Here is a 12,163-nt window from a genome sequence, read left to right on the forward strand (position 1 = left end):
AATCACATGAGATTAGAATGAGACAGAATGTAGATGAGCATCACATTAAATAATATTTATTCATTCCAAATAGGCTACTAATCTAATAACTCTAATATTTTAAATATTAGTAAGTATATTAGTAGCTAATATTTTAATATTAGTAACTAATATTTTAAATATTAGTAAGTAATCCAGTACTTACTATAATATATCAATTCAATATTAAATATTCATTAGACACTATAACGTTTATTTACTAGTAATTATTCAAATAGTTTCTAGACTCTATTCCAGTTTTCCTAGTATCAATAGATGCAAAAGATTTTGTAGATTTGTTTTATTGAATTTGAATAGAAAAACACAGTATATGTATATGTAGTAAATTGTAAGACATGAAATGTTACTAACAATTGGAACAGATCTAGTGTCTCATAAATATTTACTAGTATGTAATAACAAGACAAAATGCAAAGCTGTAACCATGTCTTGAAAATTGTAATGGATGTAGAAAGTAAATTATATAACTTTTTTTTTTTTTTTTTTTAGGTGAACTATGCTTTTTAACTTTTTGAGCACACCTGAAACTTGAGGGATTCTTGTCCAAATAAAAAAATAAAATAGTTAAACTAGAATTTAAAATAATATTTTTTATTACATTACTCTGTGCAAACCATGACCTAAAAACATTTAAGTGCAAGCCACACGTTCTAGTTTAATTCTGTGCATGATAACTCTCGCCTTTTGAGTTTTATGAAGCAGTGTGGTGGCAAAACAGCATCAAGAATATCACATATAAAGGGGATCTTTTTGCAATAGTGATGCATTGATTGTTTTCACTAAACTAGTCCAGAAGTACGGACTGCCAGCTGATGCAACCAACGGCTTATAGTTGTCTAGAGTTGTTTTTCATGCACATGGATGTTTTCTTGACAAACACTGCTTCGACGCTTGGTCTGGGGAAATAATTAGCTTGTTCATTGTGTGCAGAAGAAGTTTGAATTTCTGCCTTGAAGAGGAACTGACGTTAGCTAAAGCAGGTCAATCAGAGAGAGTGAGAGAGAAAGAGAGAGAGAGAGAGAGAGAGAGCTAACGCTAGAGCAGCCGCACTGTCTGCTAGCACTGCAGCCGTATGTGCTTTTATCTGCCTCCAAAAGCTAAACTTCACTTATTAACGCGACTGGGGGAAATATTATGCATTCGATGCACCTTTTTGAGTGTTCGTAACTCTATATTGCCAGTTGGGGGAGTTTGCATCAGTGCAGGACGGTGTTATTTGTTTCAGATCAGAGCAGTTGAGCTGAGTTAGCTTAGCTATAGCGAGCAGCCAGCGAGCCCAAGTTCCTTCAAGCTCCTTTGCGTTTCGCTGTCAAGATGCCTGCGATGTTGGAGAAGGGCACCGTTGAGATATCGGGCAAAAGAAGGGGCAGAAACTCTGTGAATAATCCGACCAAAAGTTTTACTTCAAATGGGAACAGCAACAATTCATGGGAGGAAGGAAGTTCGGGTTCCTCAAGTGATGACGAGCATGGTAAGTCATGGTGGTAGCCCCGGTCGCTCTTCACAAGTTCATGCACTTCTGATGAATGGAATCAGTTCATCTTATTTGTTTTTTTGTCACTCACAAGGTGCAGGCGGGATGCGAGTTGGACCGCAGTATCAGGCAGTTGTTCCAGATTATGATGCTGGTTTGTGGCTTTTGAGTGTTGGAAGGTTCATTGACAACACAGGGTGGATGGCGTAATAGCCTCAAACACTGTCCGTCCGTTTTTAGTGCACTTAATTTTCAGCAAGAATAATTTTTTAAAAATTGTCTCGCAGGAAACTTACATTGAAAGTGGTCTGTTGTAGTTATGAAAAAGAGGTTAAAACAAAATATGAGATAAACTTTAGATGATGATAATGAGCACCTGATGTGTCCATTACTAACTGTATATTTGTCAAGAAAACTGCATTCATCCGGCAATTTAAAATAAGAAATATCTTCATGTAATTTTGATTTCATTTAATTTAATTTCCCTAAACTTGAAACATTTCATTTTTATTGTTACTTAAATATCAAAAGATTTGATTTCTTGGATTTATTAGAAGCTTTGTGGGGAAAGTTCTTTGAGTAAAAAAAAAAATGCTGTTAGTAGTAACATTGATTTTGTTTAAAATCAAAATAGATGGATGCATTCTTGTTTAATCCACTAATGTCTCTCTCTCTTTTCATCAGAGGTAGCAAAGGCAAGCCAAGAGAGAGAGAATCTGGGAATGCTGGTGTGGTTTCCAAATCCAAGTATACCAGAGGCCAAATGTGAGTCATTTATGAGTATGTTAAACAGCTCTATAAATATGAAAACAGGTTTTTGTTTTTTTACGTAAATATTTGCACTCTTTCTAATTTTACCATGTTACACAGTGGTATTATTCAGACAATTCTGTTGTGTTTCACGCAAAAAAAAAAGTGAACACACTAAATTTTGATCTGCTTGAGAATGCAGACTAGCCCGAAATGGCATCAGTAGCCAACAGTTGAGTCTAGCGCTGGACTGTTTGTCCAGCCAATGGAAGACAAGAGGCTTGTGCTGATGCAGCCAATGAAACAGATTGTGTTCAAAATGAAACACTGGCTTCCTATTACTGTATAATACTTTGTTTTTAAAAAAGTAGTATTTGAGATGTGCATCAATTCTAAAATTTGCATAGAATATTAGTAATTTGATAGTATGCTGTTCCAGAGCAGCGGTTCGCGTACCCCAGCTCTGATTGACATGCTCCCTACACAGTGTCCATTGCTCCCTACTCCCTGAGCAGGGGAAATCCGTTGAAGTTTACTTCACTTTGGAACATTCATTCACGGATTTGTCTTCACACACAGACGGAACTTACTAGAGAAGCGTGAAGTGTGACATAATATACCTCTGTAAATACAATTTAATTTCACGTCTCGCACACTTCAGTGCACTTTGAATGGAACATATACGTTCGCTTCGAACTGGAATCATGGCGGAATATCCTGTGATGTCCACATCGCAGGGCACTTACAGTCGAATAGAACAAACGTCTGAAGCGATAAGAGAAACATGCAAAATGTGCAGAGCGGGGGTACACGAGGTCCGGAATTGACAACCGCTGTTCCAGAGGAGACGAGAACAGTGGATTTATTGATTTATTTACTGTATATTATACTGCTGCCACACAGATTTAATACAAACAAGCAATTTCTTTCCCAGCTGTTTACCTTCACAGACATAACCGACTGTTTTTGTAACTTGTGTTTTTAACAGACTTGTGTGTATTTGACCGTTTAAGCATAATAAGACATGAAAGAGAACTCAGTTTAGTACTCACATGCTGTGTGCAGCTGCTTTCTGTACGTGTGCTTCAGATGTGTGCACTATAAACCGTATATTAGAAGTTTTAACTAATATGGTTTAAATGCATGATTTCATTGCGATAGACATAAAGTCAAACACATTTTTTAGCAGAGTATCTACGAGCTGTAAAGGCACAGCCCTATTCTGAAAAAGGGGGCGGGACACAGCAGCTCATTTGCTTTTAAAGAGACATGCACGAAAACATGTTTCTGCTTCCACTCAAAATAGGCATTTTTAGAATAATATAATAAATGATCTGTGGGGTATTTGAGCTGAAACTTCTCAGACACATTCTAGGGACACCTGAGACTTATATTACATATTGTAAAAAGGGGCATAATAGGTCTTCTTTAAATCAGGCATGCAATAGCATTGAGAAGGCTATAATATAGGGGGAAATATTTTTTGTATTAGATATTTGTCATTCAGTCTATATAGAAATGTATTTTATATACTTTTGTGAAATAAATGTTTATAGTTCAAGGGTTTTTAGTTTTAAACATGATTTAATTTTGAGTTATATTCTAATGATTTTTCTCTTGTTTGTTGCAGTGGATGAGTACATTGCAATAGCCAAAGAAAAACATGGGTACAATATGGAGCAGGTAAAATGATTGTTTGAAAGCTATGCTTATTTGTTGCAGTGAAAATCATGAACTTGAAAGTATTTTTTTTTTTTCTAAAAAATACGATATTTTTGTAGACACTGTAGGCACAATTAGTGATTTTCAATACTAAATAGAAAATACACGTTTATTTCTTGGTAATGCACATTTGGTAGTAAAGCACTGAGCTTGAGTTGGGAAGCATACAAATTTACTTTTATTAACAACAGTAACGTGCAAAGTTTTATATAGAAAATTAACATTCTACTCTTATTAAATGTACAATATTCTTCTATAGTATTATACAGAACTGACCAACAACTTCAGTGATTATAAAAGGAGCACTCTTGCTTTGTGTGATTCAGTCGCAGTCGAAGTTTGTTTTTCAAGGCACTTTGCAACTTTTTTTACTACATACACAAAAAAGAGCAAAACTTTTACAAAATTTGATGATGATTTGATATTTTATAATAGTAATTTTATCATTTAAAAATATAAAGAAAAAATGAGAAATGAATGACTAATAAGCCTATAAGTGCTCCTCTGCTGCCATCTGTTGGTATAGTGTAATTAAATTTTTGTTTTGTTTACCACAGTATATTTTGGTCACCCCTTTAAAAAATTAAATTTAAATTGGATAATTTTAATAGTTTTAAAGTGCTGTAAATAGTTGTGTGAAAATCTTAAGTCATTGAAAAGTGCTTGAATTTCTCTTTCAAAAGGTTGTAATGCATAATGTAATGAAATTGAACTATTTCTGCCACAACACCATGGTTATAGTTAGCTTTACTACTTCTGGTTTTCTACGTAAGCGCTGTTTGATCTGTTTATAACAGAATTCTGTGTAGAATTTGAATGCTTCTCATTAGATCTCGCAGCAACCTTATTCATTCTGCAGCAAGTTCAAACACTTTTTACTGGATCTTGCGGCACTGTTCAGTGCGAGATCAACACTGGTTCCAGAGTAAACCTGTTCTGAGCTTTGACAAGTTTGCTTGCGTTAAACAGCCCACGATGCACTGCTCAAACGAGTAGCGCAGGTTCGTTATGCTTTTGTTTCCCTTGCCGTTTGATGTTTCCCATATGCAACAGAAATTGTAGCGCTTATGAGGTGTGACCACTCACAAAATTTAGTCGCATTGGCAGATAAAATGGTTGCAAATTGTCTGGAGCCCTGCTGCAGTTTCACAGTGTCAAACATAAGTCATCTTTTAAAGTCTAACATTTCAAGTAGTTTAAGTTTTTTTCCATTGAAGTCTCATGATGTGGCTTTCTGTATTTAACAGGCATTGGGCATGCTGTTTTGGCACAAACACAACATTGAAAAATCTTTGGCAGATCTCCCCAACTTCACCCCTTTTCCAGATGAGTGGACAGTTGAAGACAAAGTGCTGTTTGAACAGGGTTTCAGCTTTCATGGAAAGACGTTTCACCGCATCCAGCAGATGGTGAGTGAGATGGCTGAAACCACTCTCAACATTAAAATAAAACATGAAATTGTGAGAAGCAGCATCTTCATGTATTGAAGTGACAACCAATCATAAAGAGCCTCAGAAATCCAGCTCATTAATGGACAGTCACTGGTGCATATAAAGACCAAATGGGTTCTGTCAAGTCCTGAATTTTAACACTTTGACTGTTTCAAATGGATCGGTGTCAGCTTTGATCATGAATAATTATGTACCCTTATGGAATGTAAGATGTTTCCATCACTTATGTGCTTGATTACAAACAAGTTTTTTTTTTTTGTTCCAGCTTCCAGACAAGTCAATTGCAAGCCTGGTTAGATTCTATTACTCGTGGAAGAAAACGCGCAGTAAAACAAGTGTGATGGACCGCCATGCGCGCAAACAGAAGAGAGACAGAGAGGAGAGGTCAGCTATGGCATGAAGATATTAATAGGATGTTTGCTGTCTCCTTTTGTGTTTTCTTTGGTTTTAAATGTCTTGATCAAAGATGAGTTGTGCTGTCATAGAATGCTAGCATGATCTATTTTTAGAATATGTTGTCATTGTTGAAAAGGAAATGTCATATTTGAAACTTTTAATCCTTTTTTTTTTTTTTTTTTTTTTTTCATGTAGTGATGGAGAAGAAAATAGTTGCATCTCTCCAGGGAATGCTGAATTTGAGCCAAATAAGGATGAGAAGAACGAGGTAATATAATGGAATTTTTTTTCTGCACAGTTTTACAACTTTTTAAATTGTGAATTAACATAATTAGATGACTCTTTAAATGAAAGGGGTCATATGACGTTGCTAAAAAGAAAATTATTTTGTGTATTTGGTGTAATGCAATCTGTTTATGCTGTTTAAGGTTAAAAAAACACCTTATTTTCCACATATTGTACATTATTGTTGCTCCTCTATGCCCCGCCTTTCTGAAACGCGTTGATTTTTATAAAGCTCATCGTTCTGAGAAGCAAGGTGTGCTCTGATTGGCCAGCTATCCAGTGCGTTGTGATTGGCCGAATACATCAAGCGTGTGATGGCAATGTTATGCCCTTACCATGTTGTGATGCCGTGTTCCGGTCCGACCAGACTAAAACAATAAAACCCATTATAAACAAGGTATTTGTTGCATCCAGTGGGGACATAATTACAGATTTTAATGACTTATACTGTCTTTTTTACTGTCGCGTCACGCCACGTAACCATTACCATGTCTGCATTTGTGATTGGGGAAACGACAAACAACAAGCACTGCTCTACACTGCTCAAAACTTGCGTTTGAATAGTAAGTAGCAAATTCTTTAAATAAAAAACATACTTGCACGCTTTGAGTCAGAAGCGCCAGACTGTCCTTGCAAAGTTGGAATTGCCCCACTTTATAGAAACAGCCTTTGTGCATAGCTGGCAGGCTACTCCCAGGTTCAGGAAATAGTCCTCCGTGAAATGCGCTGCACACACTCTAATATTTGGGTTGAACTGTTCTGGATTGTAAATACAACTTAACCACTGATTTCTAGTTGTGTCCTCTTTTGGAAACCCAAACAAAGTAGTTTCGCTTTCACAACGAAACACAGTGTCTCCACGACATGGCGCCGGCGGCAGCAACAACACTACAGCAAGAATAATAGTTTCGCCTTCTTTCTTTGCGTATACGTTTGGGCGGTGTTTTGCAAATCTTCCCACACAGTGACGTAGACGTGGGGGCGTGTTTAAACGACGCATTTTAGGAGAGCATGGTCGAGTCTTAACTTTTATAAAGAATATATCTCTTTGGTTTTGAGACTTAAGTCTTTGCAACTTCAGGGATCTTATCTGTGCCCAAACAGCTTGTAACACTCCAAAGAGAAAGGAAATCTTAAAATCGTATCATGTGACCCCTTTAAAATAAAACTATGATTAACTATACGATGCCCTTCTTACAGCGTAATTGTACATTTAAGCTCTGAGCAATAGTAATTAACTACATGTACTTACTATATGGTTAGTGTTAAGATGAAGGCTTGGTTAGTAGGAGTGTGCGATATTGAAAAAAAATGATATCTCGATATTTTTTGGGATTTTTTCGATAACGATAATTAGATGATAATTTGCAGAGTGTGTTATCGTGCTGATATCTGACTACTGTGGACAGCTGCAGTTTTTGATATTCTTCATATTCTGTGTGGTCAGTTCACATCAGTGAACAGAAATTAATCAAGTTTAAATTGATTTTTAACTTTTATGGGCATTTTTACTGTTAATAAATCCTTTTTTTTTCTAAAAGTGTGCATCTTTTGAGTCAAATTGTTCAATTTAATCAGTCAATTAGAATAAGACATTTAGGCTGTTACCAAACAAATGAAACCAGTATCAGCAAAATGAATCTTTGCAGAAGTTGCTTCTGAAGTGGTATTTAGATGTATTTACACACTGTTTAATGCAGCTCAGAGGGACATGGAGTGCTTTAACCTGCAGTTACAAATGCATAATGTTTTGATATTTTAAACATTGATCAAAAATGAAAAAAGATACTTTAAATGTACTTAAATACTTTTTTTTTTTTAAAGAGTATTTTATTTTATTTGGATATTAACTTTTGTCAGTGCTGCTACATTGAACTTATAGAGCATCTATCTCCATAAAAAATATTTGTTCTTTTTTAAGGGAACATCTGGACCTGAGAAACAAGATTCAAAACCTGCAGTTGTGCAGAAGGTACAGTACTAAATATGTATTTCTATATATTTCTATTCTATCTACTTCTTTTCTGTTCATTTATAAAAAGAAAAAAAACTTGACCCTCTAAAACTAGCATTCTCTATTCTTTTTCTTTTCTATCTACTTGTTCTCTTTTTAATTATTGTAAAAAAAAAAAAAAATGCTAATAACTTGACCCTCTAACACTAGCTCTATCTATTCTATTTTCTACCTACTTTTTATTCTTTGTATTTATTTAGATTAAAAAAAAAAAAAAACTTTAAATGTACAGCTAAATGTACTGTTAGACTATCCGGGACTTGTCACAGCACTGTTGTTGCTCTTTCGTTGGTTTGATTGCTTCTATTGTCCTCATTTGTAAGTCGCTTTTGATCAAAGCATCTGCAAAATGATTACATGTAAATGTAATGTTTTTTAATCTGTTGTTTTGTTAATGTGGAATGCTCTTTGACTGTACATAAGTTGTAAATCTACATCAATAAACACAATTTAAATCGGTCACAGATTTAAATAGCTCTGTGTTTTTGCTGTTTTTCTACAGCCAGCAAATCTTGCAGAAAAGCCAATGCATGTTAAGAAAGAAGTACAGGGACTTTCTGGGAGGAACCTACACAGGGCAAAGAAGAAACCTCCTAAAGGAATGCATTTAATCTCCGATGATGTGGCGGCAATGTCTAGCAGCGGCCCGGCCGCAGTTAGTGTTCTGAGACAGCTGGACATGGAGCTTATTGCCATAAAACGACAGGTTAGCGTTTTATTACTTCTTAGCAACATCACTTTCATCTCAGTGAGGCTATAGCTAGAACTAGACGTAAAGCTGACAGAGAGCAATGTAGTTTTGAAGTATGTGATCGTCTAAAACTGAAAAGTTTGAAAAATAATCTATTTTTACAGATTCAGAGCATTAAACAGCACAATAGTGCCCTCAGAGAAAAGCTGGACATAGGCGTGGATGAACTTAGGCCATCTGAGGTAATAATATTCTTTAGAACTACTTTCCACCACACAAAGGGCCATCTTTATGCATTTTATTCACAAAAGCATATGCAGTAAATGTGCTTTCTTTTCTTTCCTCAGGCTAATCAGAAATTTAATACCCGTTGGACCACAGAAGAGCAACTGCTTGCAGTTCAAGGTATTTTTTTCCACATTTCTCAAATGTTTGTGGGGCTTACTGGATAACGAGTGATTATTTAAATGGCAAGTTTTAAGTAGTGAAATTCTGGACAATCGTCGGTTTCCTCTCTCAGCTATAAGGAAGTACGGGCGGGATTTCCAAGCCATTTCTGATGTGATCGGCAACAAGTCTGTGGTTCAAGTGAAAAACTTCTTTGTGAATTACCGGCGTCGCTTCAACCTGGACGAGGTACTGCAGGAGTGGGAAGCTGAGCACGGCGTGGAGGGACGCAAGGGTTTAGATGAAGAGAAGATGGAGGTGTCATCCGAAGAGGGAACCACCCCTGGGCCTTCAGAAAACCAGGCAGAGGTCAGTTTCCCATCAGTACCTCTTACTTAATGGGCTTTTCCACCAAAATGTGGCTTTAGATTCCAGTCAGGCTGGAAATTCTCATTCTAATTGAAGTGTTTTTTTCTGCATCTGGTTTTGGTTTATCAGTGTCATTCGAGAATAATCATCAAATCGTCATTTTCAGGAACCAACGGCAATGGAAACACAAAACCCTTCAGTTTCCTGAGTTCTCCAACAGCGGTCAGACGAGCTCAGATCAGTTAATATCGCAGCTGTGCGTAAGAGGCATTAAGGCTTCAACTGCCTCAAGTGAAGCCTCTTCGTAATGGACATTCCTCCCCCCCCCATCCCGGTCCCTCCAAATCCCACCCTTCCTTCTGGACCCAGGACTCTCACAGGTGCTACCGCATAGGAGCACAAACTTCACCAAGCTACTCTACGGAACTAGGATCATCACTGCCAACAGAAGTAGAGTTCCTGTCTGGTCTCTACCAGTCTGGTGCTCCAACAGTTATATTCTCCACAAATGGTAATTGTTCTTTTGTGGGGGGAATAAAACACCCATATACCCATCCCAACGTCATTGGACAGCGAATTGTGATCTTGAAAGATCTCTTAAGTAGTGTGAAGGAGTTTAATGTCACTTGACCATCTCTCTTTCTTGATATATACAAAGGACTTTGACTTGGTCCTAGTCCAACATCCCTTTCCAGGTACTTTTTTGTTACTGTAGCATATTATGTAGTTATACGATTTGCTATTTTAAAATAGTTTTGGGGGGTTAGTTGATCTCTGGTTGGATTAAGCTATTTATTTGCATAAAAAGTGAATTATACTAACTGCACTGTATAGATACAGTGAAATGCCAGTGTAGATGAAATTGAAATAATTTTAATACCAATTTTAATATTATTCTTTTAAAAATGATATGATTTGCAGCTCTTATATTGTTTAAGTGAGTTGGTTTAGTATTAGGTCGTAATATATACTGTTTAATCATGGACCCTTATACATGGTGTATTTGAAATGCATTTTATCTCAAAAGGTTTCTTGGCTGAGGCTGTTAACATAAGAACAGGCACAGCAGAGTGTTGAAATGGAATGGGAGATATTTTTGTTTTTTAAATCTTATTTCGAACTGTGTTTTGCATGCATTTCTTCTTCATGCCAAGGTCAATCTTTTCACCCTCTTAGGGGTGTCTAAACGTATATGGATTGCCATTTGTAGGTAAGAATTTCAAAATTGTACTACTATTCCATGCTTGTGTTTTTCCACAAATCCTAATTTATTATGGTGTTTGGAGATAAACGTTAGATGGGTTCATATTGTTTGATTTTTATGTTTAATTTGAAAATGGAATAAGTTATTTAAAATACATGCACTCTCACTTGTTTTGACCAACTTTTTCTCTCTAATAACTGTAATGGTACCATACATGTGTGAACTCCTTTAAACTTATGCGTGCAGATAGCATGTACATGGTTGGGGTGAAGTTCTGTGTCTGCGTGTGTGGGTGTGGGTGGGAGCTAATGTGGTCATAGACTGTGACCCCGTATATGTAATCAGTTTGTCACATTAGTCATAATAAACTTAAGGGATTTATACTGTCAAATGCATTGAGTGTTATTCAACCTCTTTACATCACATTTTGTTATATTTAGTCCATTCATTTTCAATATTAACACATTTTCAATATTAACTTTTTCCCTCAAACTCTTAATTACTGCTTATTGATAGTAAGATAGTTGTTTTAGTAGTTATGTTTAGGTACTGGGTTGCGTTAAGGGATTTACAATAAAGTCATGCAGAATAAGGCATTAATGTATGCTTTATTAGTATTAATAAACAGCCAATATGCTATAAATATGCATGCTAATAAGCAACTAGTTAATAGTGAATATTGTTCCCTAATCTAAAGTGCTACCATTTTTATTTGTGATAAGAAGCTTGGAAGACTATTGGTGGATCAGGAATGGGCAAAAATGGATGAATTTCACAAAAAAAAAACTGGGTTGTATTTTACCACAAATGAATAAAATAAGATTTATTCACATTGTATGATAATGTCACGACAATTCAGTGTGTTTCCATTTCATTGCCATAATGCAAAGAAAAACCATTTGTTGATTATTTAAATAATATATTTGTAATAAGATATCGCGATGACTGTATTGATATAATTTCAAAAACACCTATAATTTGAGGACTTTAATAATAGTAATAAAAAATGAATAATACAGTGCACCAATGCGGTCATTTCATTATCACTGAGATACCAATATAGTTTTTATTAAAATTTTGAATTCTTATTATTTTTACGTTGTCTGTTTTATAAAGTTTTAGTAATTTAATTGTGTTTGTCATAATTTTAATTCATCCATACAGTGGCTTGTAACACAAAAAAACAACAAAATAATGTAGTTCCATCAAATGTAATCACAAGTGTCGTGCAGTTTAGAGACCTTCAACTTCCTCGATATGTCAGTAGATTTGAACAGTAATGCATGCATCTGAAAGTTCATCACCTATTAGAAACACGTGGATAAGAGCAGCTGAAGTGAAAGCGATTCTATCAGGGATTGAGCTTTGGCTCCACACAGCG

At 35.7% G+C, this 12,163-nt stretch overlaps 1 protein-coding gene across 1 annotated transcript; it reads left to right on the forward strand.

The window, feature by feature from the left end:
• The first annotated feature begins 873 nt into the window (after positions 1 to 873).
• On the forward strand, positions 874 to 10,433 carry LOC306886229 (REST corepressor 1-like). The gene is made up of 13 exons (XM_079443176.1): positions 874 to 1,510; positions 1,608 to 1,667; positions 2,198 to 2,278; positions 3,894 to 3,946; positions 5,233 to 5,394; positions 5,702 to 5,820; positions 6,028 to 6,100; positions 8,039 to 8,089; positions 8,634 to 8,837; positions 8,987 to 9,064; positions 9,170 to 9,227; positions 9,343 to 9,578; positions 9,745 to 10,433. The coding sequence occupies exons 1-13, from the start codon at positions 1,354 to 1,356 to the stop codon at positions 9,784 to 9,786; spliced, it is 1,374 nt and encodes a 457-aa protein (XP_079299302.1). The 5' UTR covers positions 874 to 1,353; the 3' UTR covers positions 9,787 to 10,433.
• Positions 10,434 to 12,163: the final 1,730 nt, after the last annotated feature.

The sequence above is a fragment of the Barbus barbus genome (genome assembly GCF_936440315.1).
Source record: "Barbus barbus genome assembly, chromosome: 20".
Classification (NCBI taxonomy): Eukaryota; Metazoa; Chordata; class Actinopteri; order Cypriniformes; family Cyprinidae; genus Barbus; species Barbus barbus.